Below are 26,692 nucleotides of genomic sequence, written 5' to 3'. Positions count from 1 at the left end.
AAGGTGGGGCAGCTTTGCCCTCCTGGGCACGCCTCGGTGCTGACGGAAGGACAGGTTTGTCAAGTTTGGCCTGGCCGCACAAAGACAAACGGGTAGCGGCGATAGCTGAGGGGCTGACTGCCGCCTGGGACAGTGTTCAGCGCCAGAATCGAAGCCAGTTTATAATAATTACTAATGACAAACGGCGCAGTTCCCGGCGGGATAAGGGGTGCGTATCGCTGGGAACAGAGGCACAGCCGACGGCACGGGGCAGCTGCCCGGCTTCTCCGCGAGCGGGCGCGGCTCCCGGGGCTCCTCGGGCCTCGCAGGCGGCGGGGAAGCGTCAGAGCCCGGCGGGGACAGCGCGGGGCCCGGCCCGCACCCGCGCTACTGCCGCTTTAAGGGGGCGTGGCCTCGAGGCATCGGGCCATGGGCGGGGGGCGGAGTCTCCCCAAGAGCCAATGGGCGCGCTCGGCCCCGCCCCGCCCCGCCCGCGGCTGTGGAGAGGAAGTGGCGCGCGCCGCAGGCCGAGCCTGCAGAGCCCCGAGAGAACCGGAGGGGAGCGGAGAGACCCGAGAGAAACGGAGAGACCCGAACGCCGCTGCCATGGCCGAGTGAGAGCGGGGCGGGGCCGCGCGCGGGGCGGGAGCGGGCCCGGCGTGGCCGCGGTGCGGTGCGGCTGCAGCCGGCGCCGGGAGGCCCCGGTGCGCTGTTGGCCGCGGGGGCTCTGCCCGGTGGCTCGCACAGCCTCGATCTGTGATCGCTGCAGTAGCAGCTGGCAGAATGAACTCAGATCTCCATGGTCGTTAGCAAGGGCTGGGCTGGGCTGGGCTGGGCTGCCCTGGCAGCTGGCATGGTCACAACAGCCGGGCAGGCACGGATGCTACTGCTGGATCACTGCTAGTGACCTCCCTGGCATTTTTTTCCTTTCACGTTCCAGAGCTGACATTGCTTTGATTGGACTGGCCGTGATGGGTCAGAACCTGATTTTGAACATGAATGACCACGGCTTCGTGGTAAGTGAGGAAACGAATTGTTTAGGAAGGCTGACTAGTAGCACTTGGGATTGCAGCTGAGCATTTTGTGGGTGCTTTCCCCTGCAATTGTGGTGATCTAATGGGTGCTATTTCCTCCTTTTAGTTATACCCTGTGCTGGCCTTTGTCCTGTTCCCAGAGAAGAACAGCGGTGCATGCCTGTACTCAGCTGGCACCTGATATGTTAATTATGCATGACTTTTCCCTGAAGTTTGCCTTGGCCTTGCCATTAACCACAGGTTCCCGAGGCACTTGCAAAGACATGCTCAGGTTCATCCCTGCCCTGCGCCTGTCACGAGGGGAAGTGGGAGAGCTCAGGATGTTGAACCTTGCTTGTATAATTTGTAGTCTGAGCTGAAGTTACTGTTCCATTGGCAGCTTTTATTAACGTGTTTCCTTGCCCCCCCAGGTCTGTGCTTTTAACAGGACAGTTTCCAAAGTGGATGATTTCCTGGCTAACGAGGCCAAGGGAACCAAAGTGATCGGTGCTCACAGCCTGGAGGAGATGGTCTCCGTGCTGAAGAAGCCCCGTCGCATTATCTTGCTGGTGAAGGCTGGAAGTGCAGTGGATGACTTCATTAATAAATTGGTGAGGCAGACATTCATTCTACCTGAGACTTCTTGCTGTCTTTTGGAGCAGTTTCCTCTGCAAGTTCTCAGTTATTCATCATTAGTGAGGTTTTGAATGTATGGAGGAAACCTAAATGCTGATTTCTTTTTGACAGGTGCCATTGTTGGAGACTGGAGACATCATAATTGATGGTGGAAATTCTGAGTATAGAGATACCACGGTAAGCCTGTTTCCTGCCTAAAGTGAATTAATAAAATGCACACAACTTTTCCACTTCTGATCATCGGAATAGTTGCTCAATAATATGCCATCAGCCCTGTGCTCTGGAAAAGCCAAACTGATTTCTGCAAAATTAAATCATGCAGCCTATTAAAAAGCAATTAAGGACTGTGCTATAAGAATGTTTTTATAGAAGTTACCCAGACCACCAGAAAATATTTTTTTCAACATGTTTTAAAGAGTGAAGGCCTTTAGAAAATTTTATTTTACAATCTTAAGGAGTTTTCAGGGAGATTTATAAGTCTAAGGATATTTATGGATTTGTTGGTATTTCCTAATCCTTCGTGATTGCAGGACAATCCAGTAAGACAGAACTGCTGGTTTGGCTGTTTTGGTAGTGGAAGCAGCAGAGTAATTGTCTGCTCGTGACCAGGCTGTATCTGTAGAAGTTACCGAAGCTACATTAGCATCTCTGGGGTGTTCATGTGAAAATATTGCATTCAGACTGGTGTTTCTAAATCTTAGAAGAGGTGCTCGTGTTCGCCTTCCTGCTCCGACATCCTGACCTTGGATAAGTGAGCTGGCCATGCCAGAGGGAAGGGCTCAGTGAGGGTCAGTCCTTGGGGAGCTTGCAGCTGTCCTGGGGGATCTCAGCCTGTGCCTCTCTCCGGCTCAGAGGCGATTTCTTGCCCTTAGAGTTTTGTGTGCTTGCACCTTCACTCTTGCAGTGAACTCAGCAACTCCACCTTGGGCCTAATCTGCCTCCCCCACATCTTCACAGAGCCTGTGTCACCTGACACCTAATTCCAGGCCTCTTCTGGCCTCAGTGCTGCTCGTGTCTATCTGGTGCTTACAAGAACTTGTTTTTTCACCATGTCGCTTTTGCAAGGATCCAAAGCAACAGGAAGTTTCCTAATGCTCACTTTGGTGTATGAACAAGTTTTCTTTAGGTTAGCTTCTTGCACACCCAAAGCAGAACTGAAAACCTAATTTTACATCTGAATTGCTGGCCTTTGTGTGTAAGGCTCTGGCATGAAATGAAATTAAATAGAGCTGCTCTGCTCTTTGTTCCAGAGGCGTTGTAAGGAGCTGCAGGCAAAGGGCATCTTGTTTGTGGGAAGTGGAGTTAGTGGCGGGGAGGAGGGTGCCAGATACGGACCCTCTCTCATGCCAGGAGGAGCCAAGGAAGCCTGGTAAGCATCAACTGCTGTATTTTCTTGTTCAGAATGGTTTGCAACAATTCACATGTGCACTGAGGGAGGGAAAGAGCAGGGTGTGGGTGTGGAGAGAACAAGATATGTTGCCATCTCACTTCCTCAAGGCTCCAGATTTCTCAACCTGCTGGGGTCATGGGGCAGTGCTAAGCCTTCATGCAAGGCAGAACAAAGGCAGGCTTTTCTTCCAGGAATCCACAGGCAAAAGCAGGACCTACAGACATCTGAAGGGAGAAGGGAATTTTGCTTAAATTTTAAGCAAGTATTTTTTCTTATTTTTTTCTTTTGAGGCTGTACATAGTTGGGAAGCTGCTAACCATGAATCAGGCAGCAGCAAATGGCCCTGTAGTGACACATGATAAAAGGAGCTTCAGTACATGTTTGTGCTGCTCTTGAATGCATCAGTTTATTTGCAAGTTTCTGCATGCTGCTGTGCTGTTTTGTAGTCATGCCTCAGTGAAGGACTGCACATCAGTGCTCATATTAGACTTGATCCCTGGTTGCCTATTCTCTGTATAGATATGGAAAGAAAAGGTGTGTCTAGGCTTTAAGTGAGCTTTAGTATCTCTTGAGTCCCTGTCCATTTGCATTAGTGTTTCATACCTGTATCAGCCTGTTCAAATTTGATGGCACAAAGCCATTGACAACAGTAAGTTTCTGCCCAATCATCTTTTGCCTTGGTAGCTAAGTTGGGACAGTTTCTGTGCTCAAATGGAGAGGATATTTGGGCTCCTTGAAGTGCATCACGCTTGTCCATGCAGTGTTGGAAGCATGACTTGACTGTTCCAATGTCTTGCAAACTCTAGTTGGGAAAACCAGGTTTAATTGACATTGCTGTGTGGATGGGTTATCAACCTGCCAAGTGCCCTCAACCCAGGCTGCCTTTTGGCAGGTTACAGAAGGCATCATACCAGTAGGTTTGATTTGTTTTCTCTTGTGGTGTTTGTATCCCCTGCCTGGCTGCTAAGGTGTATTCTTTCTCCCCACAGGCCCCACATCAAGACCATATTTCAAAGCATTGCTGCTAAAGTGGGATCTGGGGAACCTTGTTGTGACTGGGTAAATAGTCATTTGATACTGACCCTAACTTGGGGTTAGATCCATGCTTAGGCAGTTTGGTTGCTGAAGCTCAGGGATGTTTGTCCACAATAAACACAGCACCCTCAGTGGCTGATTTTCTGGCTGTGTTCATTTCCAATCTGCCATCTCTGATAACTCATACTGTGCAATGCAAAGACAAAGTTTTGTGGCTGGGTCATGTGCTGGGGGAGCTAAATGGACCTGTGAGCCACTGGTTTCTGTTAGCACTGTCTTTGATTCCTTCCTTTAGGGAGAAGGAAGCCATGGGCAGGTATTAAACACTGGAAGTGATGACAGTGCCGTTGCTGAGGGGATTTTCGGATGTTTCTGAACAGGTGGGAGAGGAAGGAGCTGGACATTTTGTGAAGATGGTGCACAATGGGATTGAGTATGGAGACATGCAGCTGATCTGTGAGGCCTATCACCTGATGAAGGATGTGTTGGGCATGGAGCACGATGAGATGGCCAAGGTGATTTGCAGTTTTTAATGTCTTTCCCTTTTTTGTGCCATGGTGTCTGTCTGCCACTGGTGAGGTGCTGGGCTTGGGTAAAGCTGCTGCATGTACATGAAGTGAATTTTTCTGATGTGCCTCCTGCAAGGGTGGGGTACAATATTCCTCATGAGCTTTACATGAGATAGGAGCAGTGAGCACAGACAGCTGAATGCTTACAAAAGTTGTCTAAACCTCTTCCCATGCTACAGTTGATTTCTCTCCAGGAAGCACCTTCATGTATAGAGATGGGAACTACCTTGCTTGAAAAGAGCTAGTGAAACACTGAGCATTATAATCAAGCAGGCAAAATATATACATTAATCAATTAAAAGATATAGTAGAGACATAGCAAATTGCAGTGTGTATGAATATATATGTATATACTTCTTCTCCTTTTTCAGGTATTTCAGGAATGGAATAAGACAGAGTTGGACTCTTTCCTGATTGAAATCACAGCCAATATTCTCAAATTCAAAGACAGTGATGGCAAATACCTCCTCCCAAAGATCAGGGACAGTGCAGGGCAGAAGGGCACGGGGAAGTGGACAGCCATTTCTGCCCTGGAGTACGGAGTCCCGGTCACCCTCATCGGTAACTGGCGCTTTCATCTTCCCTGCCTCCATGTACCACATCACAGTAACAACAGGGGAGCAGAGAGTCTCAGCAGTGAGCCCACAGCAGGGCTGGGCTGGCAGAAGAGGCTCTTGTAGGTGTAGCTGTTCCAGCTTTTCTGACCTGACAGCTCCTGGGTTTTTTTGCTGGGCTTGTTTTTACCCTGTTCCCTCAATGCTGGCAGTCCTGCTGTCACCTGTGTCCCCGGTGTGTGCAGTGCTGTGAGGACTCAGTGATGTTCAGGGGAACATTAGGTGTTGTGCTCAGAGTGTTGTAATGCAGAGGAGCTGGAACACATCTGCAGTACATTTAGAGTGCCCTAATACCACAGGGCCAGAGCAAGCTTCCCATTGAGTAAATGAACTGACTCAAAAGGTTCTTTGCTCTCAGACTTGCTTTAATTTCCATGCTTTCTCTACCTCTTTTTCTTTTGCATTGGCTGGTCAAGTCCTGAAGATAAGAAAAATTATATTCAGTAGCTAAAAGAAAGTAACTGCAGCGTAGCTGTCAAAGAAACATGGCTGCGTTCCAGCAGCAAAACAAGTTCTCTGAATGGTTTTCATGTTCTAGCGCTGCTGTAGTCCTTCAGTTCGAGGCTTGAAACAGTGTTTCCTGCTCGTACTGCTAATGTTTTCCTCTTTGGGATGCTTGCAGAGATCAGGGGTGGAGGAGACACTCCCTGATGAGTGCTCTGCAGTGCCAGGGAGCACTGTTAGGTAAGGGCTGATAGGGAAGTGTGTGCCATAGTCCTTGTGCAAACGTGGCCGCTCTCAGGGCAGTTGCTGTGTGGTTTTACTGCATGAGCATGACTTGCAAACTTCTGCTTGTAAAAGCAGAGTCATGCCACTCCTGCTTTTTCCTGATTTTCCTATCGTACTGCTCCTCCCCTCTGGAGAAGGAAGTTTTTGCAGAAATGGAAATGAGCAGGTTCTGATTTAGGTGTAATATGTCCTCCTGCTGTAGGGAGGATCCAGAGTCTTGTGAAAACATTACTCACTCTTCTTTTTAAATTGTTGTTGATTTTGTACTGTGGGTTTTTTTGGGTTGTTGTATTTTTTTTTTTAATATATCACAACTCAAAGGGTGGAACAAAATGACAGTATGAAGACTTGCTTCTCTTTCTATCAGACCCTGAAAAGCAAACTTTTTCATCCCTCATTTTACAATACTGTCTTCAATTGTAAACAGGTACAGCTTAAACCAGCTTGATTAGGAACTCACTGAGCCATCCTGACAGATGATATTTAGTAACCTGTTTAGTGATGTTAGAAAACATTCTTATGGACTTCTGAATACTAGTGCTAGGGGCCGACCAGAACTATGAATCTTATGTCATCCTATAAGTTAACCTGCTGTTTTATTCTTGATTTTAATTGCCTTTATTTTGCATATGTGCATTTTAAAGCACATCCAGTTAATGTATGCTGGCAGTTAAGGAACAGCTTTTTATCTTAAAAGCATGATACAATACTTGGTGAAGTCTTCAGCCTCCCTGATCCCTAGATTGCAGTGCAACACTGTCTCTGATAGATAGGAGAAGATTTTGAAGTAAATTCTCAAAATTGAGAGCTGGTAAATGTTCCTGAGGATAAATTTTCATGTGGATGACTTGTGGCTTTTTTCATTATCATTTGAAAGCTGTATCAGTGAAGACTTACCCAATGGTTGTACTGAGTGGCAGTGTTGCTGTTGGAATAATTCATTTTTGCAGCAGTTATTTTGCTTGTGTACATGGCTCATCACTCAGTGGCACTCCGTGGTGCTTGGGTATGTCAGCCATGGAGAGGGATGCCCAGCTCTCTAATGATCTCCTCTTGCCACACCCCAAGGTGAAGCTGTGTTTGCACGGTGCCTGTCTTCCCTCAAGGAGGAGAGAGTGCAGGCCAGTAAGCTGCTGGAAGGGCCCAGAGTGACTCCCTTCAGTGGGAACAAGGAGGCCTTCCTGGAGGACATCCGCAAGGTGAGTCCTTGTGCAGGGTTAGAGCAGGTTTGGGCTGCTGGGAGCCCTGGGGAGGAGCTCTTGTGTTCACATTTCATGAGAGCTGGTTCCTGCTTCCAGCACTGTGCATTGTCTCCTGATGGCCACAAAGCACAGTGTGACCCATTCCTAACCAAAGGAAGGGTAGGAAGGATCCAGAAGGAATTCAACTCTAAGCCACGGTGGGCAGAGACAACTCCATGGGGCACAGAGATCATAATTCATGCACAGGAGCTTGTCCACCCCTCAACACTCCTGCCTTTGCCTGCTCCCTTGATCTGTTTTGTTTCTCAAATAACTGGAATGTTGCTATGGTAGTCATCCCTGCTGAGATGGGGGCTGAACAGTGTGCGTATCCTGTGAAGTTAGTTTGTTGTTCTACTTTGTGAGATGTCTCTTGGAATGTGAATTTGATTTTTTTTTTTTTTTTTTTAGGCCCTGTATGCTTCCAAGATTATCTCATATGCTCAAGGCTTCATGCTGCTGAGACAAGCAGCCAAAGAATTTGGCTGGACACTGAATTATGGTGGTATTGCACTGATGTGGAGGGGAGGCTGCATCATCAGAAGGTAATTGAGATGAGGAAGTAACCTGGCTGCTGAGGGGAGAGAGAAGAGCAGGCAGTTGAGTTTATGAGGTGCTTGGCTGACAAGCCTAGAGATTTCCTTGGAAAATCCCTGGAGTTACTCTGCTGGTAAGATTCTGAGAGGCTGTACACAACACCCAGGGTTTCTAGATGAACCCACTGTTCTGGTGGCTTAACTGTTGAAAATGTATTTTTATCTTTGCCATGTTTGGAATCTTAGTCTCGCTGAGTCAAGTTTTAGCACTGTAAGTTTTGAATTCTGGGCCTTTGTTGGGAGCTGTGACATTTATTCCCGGTTCACTTTTGCCTAGTGTCTTCCTGGGAAAAATCAAAGATGCATTTGATCGAAACCCTGAGCTCCAGAATTTGCTGTTGGATGATTTCTTCAAGAGAGCTGTAGAAAACTGTCAGGTAAGTTCCAAGGAAAGGAGAGCATAAAACCAATAATTTACAGCCAGGACTGTCATGGTTTTTCTCTTTGAAACTCACCAAGCTATGATTGGAAACTGAAGGTTCCCTTTTTACTGATGCAGAAGGGCCTTAGGCAGAAATCCAGCAATTCAGAAGGACCATAATGTGAGGAAAAAAGGCCTGGCCTGTGTGAACATTGTCTTCACTGCCCTGTGTCTTATGCCTGCTGTGCAGTTGGATTTCAGCTCAGCAGACCATAAAGCTCTGTTCCAGTACCATTGTTTGCAGTAGCCCCAGAACAGCAGTTCCAGACCCACCCATTCTTTAGGCCTGTGTCTGTGAACACTGTCCTGATTTGGATGGAGCTGAAGGGTGGAATTAAAACCACATTATCTGGCCAAAAAAGAAGTCTCATATGATCGTTAGTAGTTCTTGTAACTGAATCTGAATATAATCCCTGCAAATTACTAGACCAGATGAGCAGTTGAATTGAGGATTATCCACGTCTGTCTGAAGTGTCAGTGCTGTCCTCTTGGGCCCTTGGGCGAGCTTTGTTCTGTGCTTGGTGAGAGGTCCTGGAACATTCCCCTCACAACATCCCCACTGAGTTGGTGCTTTTGAGATGCTCTGACCATGTTTATGTGAAAGAACATCATCCTTGCTTGAGGCTGTGGTTTGTCTGCATGTCTCAACTGTTCTCATCCTGCTGTTAACTCTGTCTTACCCTCCATTATTTCAGGTTAACCTCGTTTATGTAAAAATAGGAGTCTGCTGCTGTATTTGCTCAGACTTGGTTATTAGATTTCACAGACTGTGAAATAGCACACACAGTTGTACTGGAGTAGTTCATGTGCCTGCAGGTACCTCTGAGCCAGCAGAAAACTGCTCAGTTTCCTTTTCCCCCCTTTTCCCCTCTCGCAGGAGTCCTGGCGCCGTGTGATCAGTACTGGTGTGCAGATTGGAATCCCTATGCCCTGCTTCACTACAGCACTTTCTTTTTATGATGGATACAGGCATGAGATATTGCCAGCTAACCTGATTCAGGTAGTACTGAAATCTCATCATGCTGTTATTTAAATACTGCTGTAAAGGTCTCAATGGCAAGATGTCCTAATCATTCACAGTATAGGTTGCCTAATAAATTTCTGTTGAACCTGGAATTCATGTCAGTGAAGCACTTAGAGACAGCTGGATAAAGAACACCAGAGATATTGGTATGGCAGTGCCCTGTGTGTTTGTGTTCCCTCTGTGAACCAAGGGTAATGATATCTTTGAACCCAAATGGTTTGTAGAGAAGTATCTTTGAATGTTTGGATGTATGGAAGTGCTGTTTTTTTTAGATTAGTACCAAGCAGAAATACTGTACTTGCGTTTCTGCAGAACTCTTAATTTAATTATTAGATATTAGTACATTTTTCATTGCAGTGGTTTTGCTAATAATGAGAAAATAATTTTGAGTGTTATAATACTGGTCTCCAAACTTATTTCTACTGTTCTTCGTTAGGTAACAGTAGGAGCAACTTCCAGGACTCTCATGATACTGACATTTGTGTGTCTGGTTTGTCTGTGTGTTCTCATTCCAGGCTCAGCGTGATTACTTTGGTGCACATACGTATGAATTGTTATCAAAGCCAGGGGTATTTATCCATACTAACTGGACAGGCCATGGAGGAAATGTGTCCTCTTCTGCTTACAATGTCTAATGGAAATCCTTCCACTTGGAGCCCACATACTGTAGATCTCCAACACTTCTTCTAGAATATCACTTTTTACTGTACTCCACTAGAACTTGTGTTTGGACACTTTTGTAATAACTTGGGGGTGTGTTTCATACCTATATGTATATCTCTCTATATGTATCATGTAAGAAAACTAAATAAATTTAGTTATAAATGTATTGAGGTGTTTTCTTTCCACTGATGCTGGCCAAAACTATGTAAAATGTTTTTGTCCAGTCTTTAATAGAATTTATAATTATGTTAGGTTTATAATATTGTAGTTCCTAGGGGTCAAGACAGAGATGACTGCAGTTCAGGAATTGCTGAGATGGAGAGTGGCAGACAACACAGGAACTTACACAAGGTTCCAGGCAGGTAAAGGCCTTTCTCCTGTTGCCGTGGTTTATTCCTAACAAGCAGTAGCTTGGCTTTGAGAGATTTAATTCCTGGGCATTCAGTCTGTCACACTGAGCTCTGTGTGCTTTTGGTGGAAGGGCGGGATGGCTCATGGAGAAATGAAACTCATACTCCTGTCACCATTCTCCCTCCAACTGTTGTTCTCAGTTTTAAGCTCTGGCATAAACACTTTGCATTTCTGCGTGCTTGCACTTTCCCCCCCAAATCTCCCTGATTCTTTGCCTCTTATTCCACTGGGGCAATTAAAAATACTCACAGCAACATGCAAAGTTGGCTCTATTTTATATCCTCTCCCTGCAATGCTACTGCCAATCATCTTCAGGACATCTGAAAACTCACCTGGGTATTTGAATTCACCTTTTTATTTTTCAAAACCTGTTAAATTTTGTGCTGTGCACATTGATTTTTACATTAATTTTTGACCATATATATTTCTGCTAAGACAGCTACTTAGTCACTAGTTGACTATCTGTATGAGGTAAAATGTAACTTTCAACTGAAGGTACCTTCTCTGCAGGTCACGCAGTAAGATTTGGGAGCTCCGTGGAAAAAACGCGAGGGACAGCGACGCTGCCTCACGGGGCCCTGGGCGGGCTCCACACGGCGGCGGCCCCGCCCCGCCCCGCGTGCCGGGGGCGGGAGATCGTGAGGGCAGCGATGGCGGCGGCCCCGCCCCGCCCCGCGTGCCGGGGGCGGGAGATCGTGAGGGCAGCGATGGCGGCGGCCCCGCCCCGCCCCGCGTGCCGGGGGCGGGAGATCGTGAGGGCAGCGATGGCGGCGGCCCCGCCCCGCCCCGCCCCGCGCGCAGGGCGGGAAGCGCCGGGGCGGAAGATCGTGAGGGCAGCGATGGCGGCGGCCGGCGGCGAGCAGCAGCAGATGCTCACACAGGTACCGAGCGGCACACGGGGGCCGAGGCCGTGAGCGTGGTTCGGGGCGAGGCCGGTGTGTCACTGCCTGCCCCTACCTTGGTCCCTGCAGAGGCTGAAGGCGGCGGTTCACTACACAGTCGGGTGCCTGTGCCAGGAGGTGGAGGAGGACAAGGACGTGCAGTTCAGCAAGCAGAGCATCGCAGCCATCTCGGAGATCACCTTCCGGCAGTGCGGTACAGCTGGGTTACCTCGAGTTGCCTCGTGTTACCCGCGTTACCGCAGCGTTCCATGTCTGTTCAGGAGCCAGCGCTGGAGGCACAGGGCTTCAAAAACAACAGCACCCAACTCGGTGTCACCGGGGCGTTCTCTTGTATTATTTCTTTTTTTAAGTACAAGAAATACTAGTTCGACTTTTCAGACCTGAAAAAAGCATTTAGATGTGTTGTGTGGCTACCTGCTTGTGTACGAGTGCTGCCTAACAGCCAGCTATGGTCACGTCTCATAACTGACTTGGATAACTTGTCTAACTCTGCCCACTCAGTGTTTTAAAATATATGACATCTTTGTGTTTTCTCTAGAAATCTTCGCAAGAGACCTTGAAATGTTTGCAAGGTATGCACTGATTGTTACAAAGGCTTTCCTTTTTTTTGTGTTATCTTTAAAGCGCATCTTATAATTCAAGCTTTAAAAGGGCTTTTTAAATAGTGTGTTAAGTTACGAAATAGAAATTCCCAGTACTTTTTGATCTTGGCCTCTTATGGTAAGTGTTGGCAAAAATGTTAAGGAGTGTTTTTTGATGTTATGCAGGCATGCAAAACGAACCACAGTCACTACAGAAGATGTGAAGCTTTTGGCTAGAAGAAGCAATTCTTTGGTGAGATGCACTGTATTTTCTGTCTCGCAACATTCTTAAGCCAGTTAATTCCTAAAATGAACTTAATTCCTTAATTTTCCTTAATTCATTTGAATGAAGGTTATACATGGTGAAGCAACTGTTGCATAAGCAATGTCACTGTCTTCTGAGGTAGATAGGCACAATCCAGTGATTTTTAAATTTTTGTCGAACTTTGCTTCACTCTGCCTCACTGTGGTGAGATGTAACACATATCTGATTGCACTTCAAGAGCAGTGCTCTCGTTGCACCAGGGCTGCTGAAGTTCCAAGTTCAGACGTGCAATAAGCAGACACAGCATTGTGAATCACTTTGCTTTTTCCTGATGCTGTATTGTATTTCTTTGTTATAGCCTAAGGTCAGGAATAGCTTGACTCTGCCTCAAGGTGCTGAGTCTCCCAACATCAATTCAGGGATCACAGAATCACTGTATTCCCTCCTGTGCTGATCTATATGATGTTCCATGGATAAAACTCACTAATCTGTTAAGACATGCCTATACATTGGTCCATGGAAAATGCTTCCAATACTAATTTTACTTTTATGTAAGGAGATTTTTGTCCTTCCATATATGATTTGAAATACACAACATGAACTTGCCTGAGAGGGCAAAGCAAATGTTTTTGGAGTCTCTCATTTTTCTTTTAATAATAATAATAATAATAATAATTTTTCATGTAAATTTCTCTTCAGTATTTCTTACTAATGTCTTGTGAATGAATGAAGTTCCTCAGTAGAGGACTGATTGTTTAGCTTATTGTTCCCAGCTAAAATATATCACTCAGAAGAGTGAAGAGCTTGCATCAAGTAACATGGAGCAGAAGGAGAAGAAGAAAAAGAAGTCCAGTGCAGCTAAGGGAGAGAGAACTCCTGGGGAACAAGAAGCAGCTGTGACTGAAAATGAAGATTCCAACATGGCATGATTTACCTTTCCAGTAACATTTCAGCTCATTTTCTCTTACTGTCCTAGAGAAACCAGAGTTAGCCTGTTTATCTTGCAGGTTAGCTTCAGTAATGAACCTTCAGCTTCAGTGGATGCGATTGGACTTTTATTGTTCCAAAAATGAAAAGTCTGTCAGAATTCAGTAGCTTGCAGTCAAAGTGCCTTAATTGCTCACAAAAGGTATTCTGTTCTTAAAATTAAAATGCTTTAAATAAAGATTTTGAATAGATGATTCTCACTGAACCATAACTCAGTATGTGCACTACCCTTCATTCTGCTACTTTCTCTAGTAAAAATGTCTCTTCTTTGACTTTTTCCTTGCTTCCAGTACTGCTATTTTTGCTCAGAAATTTTGACTATTTTGTTTTTACTAAGCCATCTCTCACTCGTTGTCTTGGCAGTTAAAGGTGTTTTGTGTCGTTTCCCAGCTGTGGCACTGCAGGGGTGCAGCTGTCACTGTCAGAAATTCCCATTTTCAGGTGGCACCGTGGCTGCAGGAGCACTGCAGGGAGGGATCCCACTGCCCTCTGCTGGGCTGGCACAGCTTTACCCAGTGCCAATGAACTTACAAAGAATGAAAATAATTACTCAAAGGAAGAGGATTTCCAGGGGTAGCACAGCCATCCATGTGATTGCAGAACAACTGGACATACATAAAAAGCTTGCAGGAAGTACCTGCTCAAAACACCAGGAAACCTTTTTACCTGCCATGGCCTATGATCTCATGATGCAGATATGGTCAGAAGCAAAACAGACAAAAAGTTGCCTGCAAGCTTCTCCCCCTAAGTCCAGTCAATTCCCATCTGGGTTGCTTCACCTGAAGGTAGCCTGAGTAGTTTTGTTTAATTACTAAACTGTTTAGAATATTTATTAGTTGCCCTGTCTAACTCTGACTGTGCCATAATTAAGCAGGACTGTTGCACGCAACAGGTTCACCTGAATGGGTGCTGTAAGAATGCTCACCCTGGGCCATTTAAGGCTGTGCTAGATCAGAGGATGTAGCATGCTGCTACAAAATACATCTGTACCTACTAAAACTTCCCCAGAAGTTTCATCTCACTTGTCAGATGTTTTTCATATACATCTGCTGTTCTCACACAAGAGCAGATTGTGCCAGGTGAGAGTTCACAGCAGTCACCATGATGAACACACATTTTGTCTAAACACTTTGTATAAGTTAAAGACAGTACTTCTGTGTTCAATTTCTTCATCCTCTTTCCTTAAGGTGATACTGTATTTATCAGCCTATTATTTTAATTATAGCAGCTGGTAGAAATATCAAAACTAGTCAACAGTATGATAAAAATGTTTTATTGATATTAGAAAAAAAGACTTAAATTTAAAAATAAGCCAGTTAATATAAAAGCATCATGATGCTACACTAATGATTAGAAGAATAACACAGCAGGCCAAATGCAAGTCTTCTGTCACACAGCCTTACAAAGCAATTATTTCTACCTTTGCTGTGTTTTACATGATAGTCCTTAGACAGCATCCAAGAGGCAGGAGTTCCTTACAGAAAAAGCACTGAAGTTGAAGGACTTTGAATTTACTTTAACTGATTAAATCAACATGAGAATTCAAGTTCCTAGATCCCAGGCTGGAGCTTAAAGCCAGGCAGCAGCTGGTTATCCCCTCTGCCCCATCACTGACTGTGCTTCCAAGTGTCTTTTTACACTGAAAATGGTGGGAGAACAAAGTAAGCAAACTGCCTGGGGCTTCAGGAGCTGTATCCACCATTATCAGATGGAAGCTGCTGGCTACCAACCAGGTATTGAAAGCTGAACACTTACATGCTGTGCTTAGCAATAGCATTGTTCTAGCATTCTGCAAAAAGTCAAAATCCCTTTGCTTACACAAGTCAAATCACCAGAGGTGTTTAAGCCTCAGGACAATGTCCAGATTTCAGTTGTTCTATAGCCAGCCCACAGTATGACCAGCAAACTATGGTTCCAGGATGTGTCTTTGCTTGTATTGATTCTAATGCAAAAGCAAAACCCAAACTGCAAACAGCATTGCAGTCTCATTTTTTGCGTTTTGCACTGGGCCAGTCCCCCCAGGGCAGCGTTTTCTTGCCCTTGGACGTGCTCCGTAGGGAGTGCAGGGTCTGCACTTGCTGCAGGCGCTTGGAGAGCTCCTGATCGCAGGCTGACTGCAGAGCTCCAGCTTTCTGCTTGTCCCACCCCAGAGCCGAGGCCAGGGCTGCTGCGTCTGCCTTCAACACCAGCTGTAGCAAGACAGATCGTTAACAGACTTTCCTCCTGACTCCCCTGCCACTAACCCTCTGCTGAACTAACAACAGCAGGAAGGAGGCACTTTGGAACTGCAGATGTTGCCAGCTCTCATCACCTATCCTGTGGGCTAGCGCATTTCCAGGAATTTGCCAACACTCAACGCTTGGAGCTCTGTTCAGGTGTGCAAAGGAAGAGAAAGCAGTTACTTACTTACTACAGCAGGGAAAAGCAAGAGTAGCAAGTTCACAGCCTGAAAGAACACCTTCCTCAGTGGTTACAGTTTATCTAGACTTTCCTTTCCAATCTATAGTTACAGTTTTTCCCAAGGTAAAGAGGTTTTTATTTTGGTTTGGGATGGATAAAAGAAACATACCTGGATGCATAAGCCTATAAAAAACCCCAAAGAACCTTGCTGGTAAGACAGCTGACTGATTTGTCAGAGACCAAACCCAAAATAATTTTGTGGCTTTTCAGAGGACAGAGCAGAGTGTGTGGACCAATGTCGGTCACAGAGGAGCTCCAAGTCAGGGGTAGTGTTACTGAGGAAGAGAAATTAATTAAATTTCAGCACTTTGAAACAATCTACTGACATCAGAGCCTCCTGAAGCAAGGGCAGCTTCCCCTATAGCCTCTCTTTTGGAGGGAGAGCTTTGCCAGAATATGGTTTGTGTCATTCTCACCCACCTCTAGATCCTGACTGTCCAAGCAGAGCTCTGGAGCAGGTTTCTCTTTCAGAGCAGCAAGAACCTGGTCACTGAGTGCTGTTGTGGCTGAAGTATCTGTGCTGCTGGTACCTGTGTCAACCACATCCATCTCCTTCCTTGGTGCAGCCTCAGGTTCTGAAAAGGAGCAGACTCAGCACAGCTCCCGACGAGCACAGGACAGGAAAGGTGGCCTGGACTGCTTTGATGGTTGTGAGATTAATAAAATGTACATCCAATCCAGGTGCATCCTGGAACTTAAGAAATCCATCATTTTTCATTTTTTTAAGGAAGACTCCAGGATCTAAGCTTTTCTCCCAGTATTCTGCTTTCAGGCTTTGTAAAAATGTGACACAGCAGCAAGAGGGCTCTCTGGTCAGAGAATTCTTATACTATATACACTACTACTGCTCTTGTATCAACCCCATTTAACAGCAGCTGATCAAATTACCCACTCTACTTTATTTATTCCACTAGGCCAGGAGTTGAAAACCTCCTTCTCTAGCACACAGATGCTCCCTACCTGCAACTTTGCTTAAGATGCTGTCTTCAGTTTTCAAGGCCTCTAGGTAGAGTTCTAGGAGCTGCCTTGACTGACGCTCTTCTTCTCGTCTGTCCAGCACCTGCTGCAGGGTGTCCTGCAGCACCTGGACTTTGGTTTCACTTTGGGCAAGTTCTTCCGCCAGGTCTGAGCGTGGCACATCAATTAGCACCTTAAAACAGGGAGAGGGCTCCTGAGTAATTCATTTCATGGCACTTATTGCAGTACAGACAGAACGTACAAACCCTCCTGAAACCAAGCATGTTCCATAAGGTTTCTTGTCATAGCAAGTCCCCTGAGTTCTGAGAGGCTGTAGTGGTACTCCACCAGGGAGCATTTTTTACTAAAAGCCAAAAGGCATCCAAGAAAGTGTGGAATCATGTGCAATTTTAGCAGAAATCTTGAAAACTAATGGCAAAGCACTACTTCTTCACAGTGCATGGAAATATTCAAAGGAAAGGCAGTAGCCTGGCACCTGGGAAGCTGCACTCTGGGGAGAAGAAGAGGGGGCAGTTACTGCCATGCCTCACCACAGACAAGGTGTTATGCAGTCAGAAACTTAAATCAATCAGCTCTGGAAAGTGACAGCAGTTCTTCAAAGCCCTCTGGAGCAGACAGACCAGGCCTGCTGCTCAGCCTCCCCTCTGGACATGTTACACAGGTGTGGTGGTTTTGCACGGGAGGCTTTAAGGAATGAGTTGATCTCAGTTGCCATTTGGCCAAATCTCAACTTATTGCCAGAACTGGAACAACACACTGTGAAGGATAGTTGGGGATTAAAAGCATCCTTGGACACTCGAATGTTTCCCTTCAAGGAGAAGTTTGACTCTGGCACCAAGAGCCAAAAGAAGCATCTGAATTAAGCCTGAGCTCTTGTTTATGGAGTCTCTTCTCTACTGAGATAAATGGATGATGGGCAGATGCAAGGACAGGGACTGGGGGGTTTCCCCACTGTACCTGCAGGTCTTCTTCAGACATCAGGATGATGTTGGACAGGTCATCCTTCAGCTGCCTGGCCAGTTGCTTCCACTTCTCGGCGGCACTGTCCACTTCATCCACAGACTCCGAGAGCCAGGATGTTCCACTGTCTGACACAAGAGTCACCAGTTTCATGGGTCATTCCTCATCACCTGACCCTGCCTAATGTCACTAGGTGTGTTCCAAACACACCTCCCCTTCCATGCTTCCTCACTCACAGCATACCTAAGCTTTTGCTGGACCATTTCTCGTCCTTGGCCAGTGCCACAAACTTGGTGTTAGGTGGCAAACACAAGAAGTAATCTTCATCATCCACAATGGTCCCATCTTCTGCCAGTACCAAGGTGATGGGTTCCCGGGCCTTGTCAATAGCCAGAACACCACAAGCTGCAGAACAGAAAAAAATACTTAACAGAACGATAAAAGTGACATAGCACTGCCTGTTTATTACCCCCAGCACAAAGGACAGGCAACTCTCAGTGACTTGAGGTTGGAGACCAGGACCTGTCTCCTCACAGTGCCGCACATTAGCCGGGTCCCATCGGGTCTCACAGCGGGGTCCCACAGAGGGTCCCAGCGGGTGCCACAGCGGGCCCCCCCTCACCTTTGTCGCGCAGCTCCCGCAGGCAGGACGCGGCCACGCCGTGCTGCTCCGGCCCGTCCCGCCGCCGCACCACGCACTGCTTCAGCCGCGCCGCCATCAGCTGACGCTCGGCAGTGCCCCAAGGGCTCTTCCAGGAGGGGAAGGCGCTGCTGCGGCGGGATCGGCCCGGCCCGGCCCGGCTCAGGCCGGGCTCTCACGGCACCGGCGGCGCCCTCGCGGGACGCATCGCTGCGCCGGCGATCGACTCGGCGTGCCTGCGGCGCGGCGCGGCGGCGGGGGCGGTGCATCGGGCGGCCGGGGATGTATTAGCCGCGCCTGGGAAGATGGCGGCCGCGGAGCGAGCGGAGCAGCCGGGGCAGGTGAGGCGGCCGGGCCGGGCTGGGCCGCGCCGGGGCTCCGGGACCTCCCCCCCTGCACCGCGGGCTCGGGGCTGCACCCAGGCCCCGCGCCCTGGGCGAGCAGGGGCTGCGCGGGGCTGGCTGAAGGGTGTGCAGGCCGGGCCCAGGGCACAGGCGTGCTGGCATTGAGGGTTTGTGTATGAAACTCGTTAAGCACTCTAATAGGAGAAGAATAAATACAAACACGGCCAGAGAGAAAGGAGACAGTGTGCAGCTGGGCTCTAAAACTCTGTGGAGCCCTGTGCAGGGTAAGAGTTGGACTCGATGATCCGTGTGGGTCCCTTCCAACTCAGACAAAAACTATTCTGTGATTCTGTGACTAGTTAGACGAAAATCTCTTCTGTGCCTTGCAAATGCGAGGAATGGAAGAAGATCCTTGAGCCAAGAGCATAAAAGGACAAACCTGAATGGGGAGAGCAAAAGAGAAATATAAGTTCACTGGTTTGAATGCTCAAGAAACACTAAAAGCTTAAGATATTTTTGAACTGGGACATGAAGTGAATGGGGTAGCCAGAGGAAAAAACAGAAGCGTGATGGAGTTGTATGTAGTGTATATTCTTATTTTCTTGAAGGGCTCTTCCAAGCTGGGTTGTGTGATTCTGTAGCATAGGTGTGATGTAGGTGTATAGAGTTTCCCTCACTCACACTGTCCTGTTCATGATCTAGAGTCACTTGTATTTCACTGCAAGCTCAACCCACCTCAAATTCCATGCCCTCCTGGAGCATCTCACCACCGTCCCAGACAGCTTCCTGAGTGTGTGCTGCCTGTGGGATTTGGTAAAGTCCTTTCAGTGCCCCCAGGGCCCCACTGCAGCAGCAGGAGGGGAAAGGTCTGGCTGTGTGGGCAGCTGGGAAGAACACAGAGCAGCCTGCCAGTGACACACTGTTATGTGCAATCACTCAAATCTGTCCCAGTTTGGCAAAATCTCCGTGAACCTCTCTGTTGATCCCCTTCTTTTGGACTGAGGAAGCTGAGTTTGTAGGGAAGGCTATTGAACTAAACTGAAAGAGAAATAAGTTACATAAAATCAGTACTCTTGGCCAACCAGCACAGATCTGGGTTGTGAAAGGCCAAGTTACCAAACTCACAGGAGGCAGGGCAGCTTTGCATCAATCAGGTGTTTTTGTCAGCCCCAGTCTGAGGTGCAGGCATTGCAGCCCATCCCTCACACTTCAGGTGAATGCTTCCAGAATGAGGAAACCTGAACAGTCTGTGACTGGTCCATAAGGCACCTGGGCAGTCTATGGGGCTGGCAGTTTCTGAGAAAGAAATCTGGTTAAATGGCAAATGTGGTTGCCTAAAAACATTCAGGTCTTTTGAGTTTGGATATTGTATTTTCCCACTGCACACTTAAACCCCACCATTTATTTATGTTTCTTTACCTCAAAATAAGGTTTGATGTTTGGAAATGAGTGAATCTTGCTTTTTAACCTCATAAATGTAGCCCAAAACACTCTGGGTATTAAAGGTAGAGAGGAAGAGTCAGGTTCTGTCCCATTGTGTGCAGCAGTGCTGGATCCTCAGGCCAGAACGAGTTACTCACACCCCTTTTGGTGTCTGTCCTGCATCCGGCGTGTGAAGAGCCTCTGGTCTGGCTGCTGGGCAGGGCACTGGGCAGAAGCCTCTGGACAGGGCACAGGTCAGGAGGCTCTGGGCATGGGGAGGAGGGCGCTGGTCAGGAGCCTTCAGCCCATCTGCTGGGCAGGGCACAGGTCAGGAGCCCCTGGCCCAGCTGCCAGGCAGACACTGCCCCTCAGCCCTGCTGCCCCTCAGCCCTGCTGCCCCTCAGCCCTGCTGCCCCTCAGCCCTGGCACGCCCCAGGAGCTGCTCTCCACCTCCTCCTCTCCCTCCTGTGCCAGTCAGGGGGCGCGGGGGCCGCTCCTGCTGCCCCAGGCTGGTGTCCCCATCTTGTACAAGGTGTCCCCATCTTGTACAAGGTGTCCCAGCCCATGGCAGGGCCTTGGAATGAGATGATCTTTAAGGTCCCTTCAACCCCAACTGTGGTGTGGTTCTGGAACTCTTACCATCTCCTGCATGTCTCACACTGGTGCACATTCCTCAGCCAGAGCTCTGCCCCCAGATTCTGGGGGCTTGGATGGAATTTGAGAGAGTCTTACAGCTTTGCCTGGAAAAAGGAGATGTGATTGAAGGACATATGGTACAGTGGGTGACTTTCCAAGGGGACAGTTTTGGAATTAAACAAACCAATGAAAATATCTTTACAAGTCTCACAGAATGTAAACACCGCTCCTCTTACACAGCCTTTGCAGGTCTGACACTGTTACCAGTGCTTGTAGAAAGTTGTCCCCATTGCACTCTAAGCATTTAGAGAATTTGATAAAATATTTGCTTTGTGCCCCTGGTGATGTTTGCTTATTTATTGCCAAGCTTTCAACATGAGACAGTGAGTAGTGGCACTGCCTCACTTAACATGTTTATGTTTGGGCCCCATCATGTTTCCTATTACAAATCAAGTTAATTTAGATGCTGAAAAGGGAGTGTCAGATGTCTTATGGCTTATTATCTGTTTTTCTTAGTTTAATTTTCTCATTCTCATGAATTAATATATTGCCTCAAGCAGTGTGGGGAGAGGGGAGTACTGCAGCTCAAATGAAATCGTTTATGTAGATAGAATTATGTTCTAAAGGCAATAAATATTTCTACCAGAGATTTTAAAATACTTTGTTTTGTTTAGAAATCATGTTCCTTGGGCCTTTAGCAATGTCTTTACTAAAAATAAACAAAAGAAAAGATCCTGTCTCTCTGTTACTGTTTTTTTAATAGTAAAAGAAAGAGAAAAGCAAGATGATGGTGTAGTCTGTGAACAGGATAAGCAATTTCAGATTTGTTTTGGCTATCAGTGTTTCTTCAGTGCCAAATACTTTGCTGTGGGAATTTCCTGAGGATATGAATTCAGTGGTGGGTCCTTCCTCCCTCCCTCCCACCCAGAGGTTATGGCAAGTGATCCCAGAGAATCCCTGCCCACCTGTGAGGTCTGGCTGGGTCCTGGTGATGATCTTTGCCTGGATGCAAATGAGTTGCAGTATATTTGAGTTTCTGGCACCCTCTTGTGGTAAATACTTATTTTTTATATATATTGTTTTTGTGTATTTTGCAAATGGGAAAAATAAATGTTGCGATACTTGGAAGGTGAGGTGTATGCATAAAAATGAGGAATAGAATTGGAGGACAAAACTTCATCTCTTAATTATGTGTGGGAAGCAAGGATGTTCCTGGTACTGCTGGCAGTTTGTGAGGTTTAGGTAAGTCATGGTTATTTAGAAATCTTTAGAAGAATGGTTCAGAAAACGAAGGATGCATTACTGGACCCTGGATGGTTCAGAAAACGAAGGATGCATTACTGGAAATGGGATAAGGATTTAAAGATTTGTGTTTGTGTGCCCACTGCTCTCATGCCATCTCTCAGGAGTCTTGCCAGCTCTTGGGGCTCACTCTCTAAAATCAGTTCTGCAGATTCTGTTAATTCCCTTGTTTTAAAGGGGCAGTTAATACATTTTGCTGTGGTTCTGACCTTTTTGTGTCCAGTCCTCCACAGAACTGCTGCTGATAGCACAGACGAATGTGCCTGCCTAAGTGCTGTTCACAGGATGAGTGTTTCTGACGGTGCCCATCGGGTGGCAATGTGACCTCACTCTTTTTCTGCTTCACAGGCTGGCTCCTGCCCTGCGACTGAGAACGCCGCGTCTCGGGAGCCGCTGGTGAGTGCCTCGAGAAGCACCAGAGAATTCCTTGTTGATAGAACACACGAGTTGTTCTCTTTGCCGCATCATTTTCCAGCCTTTGTTTTGCTTTTCTGAGGAGCTGGTGCTTTGTGGAAGCGGTGTAAACTGCCTCGGGTGGCCGTGCTGTTCGCACCTCAGAATTCTGACCTGTGGCCACCACCTCCTGTGAGCCCGGGTTAGGTCTGGGTCACCTGGGTCACCTGGGTCACCTGGGTCACCGTGGCCTGTCCCAGGGTGTGCTCTTGTTCAGAGCCTCTTTAGGAAAGAGTCTGAGGAATGCCCTGTGCAACAGATCCATATGCTGTACTCTTACAAAAACCCCTCTGCTGCTCAGAGACCTCATTCAAGCTGTTGTCTTTATATTCAGAGGCACTCAGAGTGAGCTTAGAAATGTTTGTCAGCTGGCAGTGCATGTAATCCAATGTTTTTACTCTAGCAGCATTTTGGAAAGGGCCCTGGGATTTTTTATGTATGAGGATAACTCAGAGAACCCTGTTTTGTTTGCTCTTTTATGGTGATGCAGAGTGGGAAGTGAGCCACTACTCCTGGAACTGCAGTATATGAATTTTACAACCTTGGGGTTTTTCCTTTCCTTCTTTTCCTTCCTTTCCTTCCTTTCCTTACTTTCCTCCCTCCCTCTTCAGCCATCTAGAAGTCCTTGACAAAATTCTTAGCCAACACTTTCCTCCTAAATATATAGATCTCTAAATTTCTTCTGCTGCTTTCATTTGTTGATCATAGCTATTTGCAGGGAGAAGACTCAAGTACTTGTGACACTGGCCATATCAAAGTATTTTTACCAAGTAACTCTGACCTAGAGAACCCAGGAGATGATTTTTTAAAAAAGAGAGATGTGAGTAAAGACTGTGAACCAAGAAGAGTCAGTATAATGCATCTCAGGAGAGGTCTGTTTGTGAATTCTGTTGCAGTGGCAGTGTCTCTAATGACATTGTGCCATCCCTTAATTGCATGGACATCTGAACATGAGATTACCTGAAGTTGTTATTGACACCACGTGCTTTGTGGTGGATTTGGTGGTTTGCTTTTGGAGGAGTTGGTTGTCCCTGCCTTAGAAAGGTCAGGGCAGGCAGCAGATCATCACAGCCTGCGCTGGCCAACAGCTTGTTCTTTCTCAAGGCAGATTCTAACATTACCTTAGATATAATTAATTTCTTACTGTATATATGACTGCAGAATTGCTTAGAGGAAGTGTATAGCAGTTGAATATATTTCTGTTTGGGTGGATATTCTTACAACATAAAATTATTTATACACTTAAAGAACTCCAACATAAACTTTATTCTTACGATGGTGAGTCTGGCATGTCAGCTAATTAGAGCCCTCTGAAAGGTGGAGGTTTCCTTCTTATTTTTTTCATTAACTTTTTTAAAATAATAAACTCTTACAGTCTTTGTCACGTTTGTTTAGGAGTTCACATTTGTTTAGGAGTCAGTATTGCTTCCATCTGCTCCTCTGTAGCTGCCTTATTAAATGAGCAGTTCAGGTCTGTGAGCCAGATGACCTGACTGCCACCATCCTGCTGTGGCTTCCCCGTGGCCAGGAGCGTGCAGGCTCCCTTCCACACAGGCAGGAGATCCTGGCCCATAAACCAGACTCAGGCACATGGTGCCGTGTCATAAAAGTGTTCAAGGAAACGCCAGAGAGCCCTGGCACAGACCCAGCAGTGGCTCCATGGGGGGCTGTGTGCTGGGGGTATCATCCTGGACTTCACCTTTGGTGGGGAGCAGTTGGAGAGTCCAGAGGAGGGAGGAAAGAGTCTCATGACCAACTTCTGCTCTGCACCCCCTCACCCCTTTTGACTTTATTGGTGAGTGGAAGGATTCAGTGCTTCACAGGACTGACCTGTTTGGATCACACTAGCACACAAGAATGAGAAAGCAATAGAATTGAAACACTTTGCATTGTATCAGCTGACAGACTGTTGTTACAGTCTCAAGCTGGTTTTGTATTGGATTTATGATTCTACTGGACACTATGCTGCAAGGTGCTAAATGCAGCATCTTGCCCTGTGCATGGGGACGCTGTCTTCTGCCTACCCTGTACCCCTGCCTACAGCCTGCTGCTTTCAGCAGGACCCCAGGAGAAGCCAGGATTCCTACTTGTTTGCACAAGGACTTCAGCATTTTCCAAGATCCTGTAGCAGTCTGACACATCACATTGTGTCCTGCATTTGGGTCTTCCAGGGCACCTTGCAATGGTTTATGGCCCTACAGAGGCCTTCAGAATGCAGCCCTGCAAACTCCTGTCGCAATCCAAACTGCTCTTTTTCTCCCACCCACTTTTGATATTGTGAGCCACCAAACTGTGGATAACAGACTCCACAGTGTCCTTACAGCAGGCAGTCCCAGCTGCAAAGCCCTCCCCAGCAGGAGGTCACTGTGTCAGAGCAGTGGCAGTGGCAGTGGCGGTGGCAGGGGTGGGAGGGCTGGCACAGCCGTAATTCCTGCAGCAGAGCAGACACTCATTTCCCTGCCTGTCGGTCGTGGCCCATTAAAATCTGCCGTGTAGCTCCTGGTGGGAAGTGTAACCTTGTGTTCACAGGGTGTCAGCATCTCGCTCTGCTGCTGTTTACAGCCACGTTTGTCATCGCCAGCGCGGGATCAGCTTCTCCTTGAGCCCGGCTTATCAGAGAGCACTGCTGCATCCCCTGCTGCTCGGAGCAGCCACCTCTGATAAGCCTCTGAACACTTGTGGAATTGGAATAGGTTTGTCTTTTTCCAGCCACTCAAAGTCCTGGGATGTGCAAAGGATGTAACCACATAGGACAAACTCTTTCTGTGAGGTTAAACCAGTAGAAAATGCCCTTTACATCAGGAATCTGTATCCTTGGTCTAATGTCTCTCCAGAATGTATTTAAATCTTCTGTTTAGCTTGTTCTGTTTCATTGCTAGCAGAGTCTTGTAGCTTTTTAACCATCCTGTGCTGCTTTTGAGGTGTTTTCAAGACCTTGAATGTTTTTTGCTGTTGGCCTTTGCTTTCTGCCCAACTGGCTGCAGCCTAAATTACAGCTCTGAAGGTTGTGCCTGGAAGAGCCTCCAACAGGAACCTGGGCAGGAGGGAGAACCTAAGGAAGGAGAGTTGTCAGTGAGGCCTTTTGACATGCTGTTTGTTTGTTTGTTTGGGTTTTTTTTTCTGTCACAAAACACATTCATTCCCTAGCTGCTGCTTGCTATCTGGAAGAAGTACAAGTTGTAAATATGAAAGTACTGGTTATAAATGTAAAACACTCTCTTGGTTGCTCACTAAGTTGCAAAATCCCTGGGTCGGGATTCTTTTGCAGATTATTTAATTTTTCTTCTTTTATTTTTAGCATGTTCTGTTTCTTTCTGTTTTTTGCTGCAGAGGAGAGCAGTTAACACTGAAATGTGGACATTTTATTCCTTTTTTTACAGGCTGTCGAAAGGTACAAGTTAACAAGAATTACTGCTGCCTCTATAGCAATTAGTGTAGAGTTTGTTGGAATGTGCTGGAGCCCTCGTGGCTTTTCCCCACCCTTTGTTGAATTGATTTTCAAATATTTAAGGGTCAGGGTAATGGCCAGAGCACTTTTAACTCCCTTTTTGTGCAAACATCACAGGGTACATTGCAGTGAGTGACAGTAGAATTATTAAATCCTTTCTGGTTTGTTGTCTCATTTTACACCTTATCTGTTCTGTTAAGCTTCCTTTCAAGTAGAGTGTGAGTACAGAAAATTTCATTTAGGTTTCTGAGAAAGGAGCTTTGCAATTGAGATTTTACTTTTAGCTCCAACTGTTGTCACTAGAAGTTGGTGGAGACTGATTCTAACAAATACTATTGTCTTTACCATTTGAACAAAACCATGAGTGGTTGGAATGAGGGGAGGCTACAGATTTATATCACAAGATTTGAGAGAGCTTGTTGGGGTTCATATTCGTTAATGTTACTCCCCACCACACTTTGTTTTCCATTTTCCCACTCTTTGTTGTTGAAGACAAGATTTTTACCTGTTTACTGTACAAATTTTCCGTCTGCCGCAATGGGTTTGTTCCTAGTGGTGGCGTACACTGAATGATTCTCTAAGGGTAAATCTATCCAGAGGGGATTTCCAGCCAGCCAGCATCAGTAGGCAGCCAACTTACAGCCCCCAGAGAAATATTAGTCAGGGTAATTTACCACTGTCAGCAGGAGAGGGAGAGAGACCTCAGCTCCAGGACCTTCCGCCCAGGCAGGAGCCTCGTGTGTGGTGATGCTGCAGATGGTTTGGGGAGGCCCTGCAGGTGCTGGCCAGCAGCTCCACCAGGCTGTGGAGGGCAGTTCCTGTGCAGATTTTGGGTTTATTGGGCCACGAACAGGGAGTCAGGGCTGTGTGACTGCCGTGCACAATAACCTTTGGTTTGCTGCAAAGAGAGCTCTGTGGTTTACTAAGCAGAGCTCTCTTGTGTTTGACCTTCTGATAAGTTCAAGATTATTGGGTTTTGCCTGTTTTTCTCTT

General features: G+C 46.8%; 4 protein-coding genes across 4 annotated transcripts in view; 3 read left to right on the top strand and 1 right to left on the bottom strand.

Annotated features, from left to right (window-relative positions):
• Window positions 1-478: 478 nt before the first annotated feature.
• Window positions 479-10,076, top strand: PGD (phosphogluconate dehydrogenase). The gene is made up of 13 exons (XM_066564199.1): window positions 479-593; window positions 920-995; window positions 1,424-1,603; window positions 1,740-1,805; window positions 2,879-2,997; window positions 4,008-4,077; window positions 4,434-4,568; window positions 4,994-5,183; window positions 7,034-7,164; window positions 7,618-7,751; window positions 8,080-8,179; window positions 9,101-9,223; window positions 9,763-10,076. The coding sequence occupies exons 1-13, from the start codon at window positions 586-588 to the stop codon at window positions 9,880-9,882; spliced, it is 1,452 nt and encodes a 483-aa protein (XP_066420296.1). The 5' UTR covers window positions 479-585; the 3' UTR covers window positions 9,883-10,076.
• Window positions 10,077-11,123: 1,047 nt separating this feature from the next.
• CENPS (centromere protein S) lies at window positions 11,124-13,267 on the top strand. Its single transcript, XM_066564200.1, has 5 exons — window positions 11,124-11,202; window positions 11,293-11,416; window positions 11,762-11,795; window positions 11,991-12,057; window positions 12,843-13,267. Exons 1-5 carry the CDS (start codon window positions 11,161-11,163, stop codon window positions 12,996-12,998), a joined length of 423 nt encoding a protein of 140 aa, XP_066420297.1. The 5' UTR covers window positions 11,124-11,160; the 3' UTR covers window positions 12,999-13,267.
• Window positions 13,268-14,313: 1,046 nt separating this feature from the next.
• DFFA (DNA fragmentation factor subunit alpha) lies at window positions 14,314-18,289 on the bottom strand. Its single transcript, XM_066563958.1, has 6 exons — window positions 18,077-18,289; window positions 17,698-17,859; window positions 17,452-17,582; window positions 16,477-16,666; window positions 15,937-16,091; window positions 14,314-15,245 (listed from the first exon to the last, which is right to left on the bottom strand). The coding sequence occupies exons 1-6, from the start codon at window positions 18,171-18,173 to the stop codon at window positions 15,042-15,044; spliced, it is 939 nt and encodes a 312-aa protein (XP_066420055.1). The 5' UTR covers window positions 18,174-18,289; the 3' UTR covers window positions 14,314-15,041.
• A 62-nt stretch (window positions 18,290-18,351) lies between these two features.
• PEX14 (peroxisomal biogenesis factor 14) overlaps window positions 18,352-26,692 on the top strand; it is a 66,836-nt gene continuing 58,495 nt past the window's right edge. The window contains exons 1-2 of the mRNA XM_066563959.1: window positions 18,352-18,435; window positions 22,147-22,194. Coding sequence (XP_066420056.1) covers window positions 18,400-18,435; window positions 22,147-22,194 — 84 coding nt within the window. The 5' untranslated portion in view covers window positions 18,352-18,399. The remainder of the gene's footprint in view (window positions 18,436-22,146; window positions 22,195-26,692) is intronic.

This window comes from Molothrus aeneus, chromosome 21 (assembly GCF_037042795.1).
Source record: "Molothrus aeneus isolate 106 chromosome 21, BPBGC_Maene_1.0, whole genome shotgun sequence".
Taxonomy (NCBI): domain Eukaryota; kingdom Metazoa; phylum Chordata; class Aves; order Passeriformes; family Icteridae; genus Molothrus; species Molothrus aeneus.
Note: the sequence above shows the minus strand (reverse complement) of the source record. Positions and strands in the feature narration are given on the sequence as shown.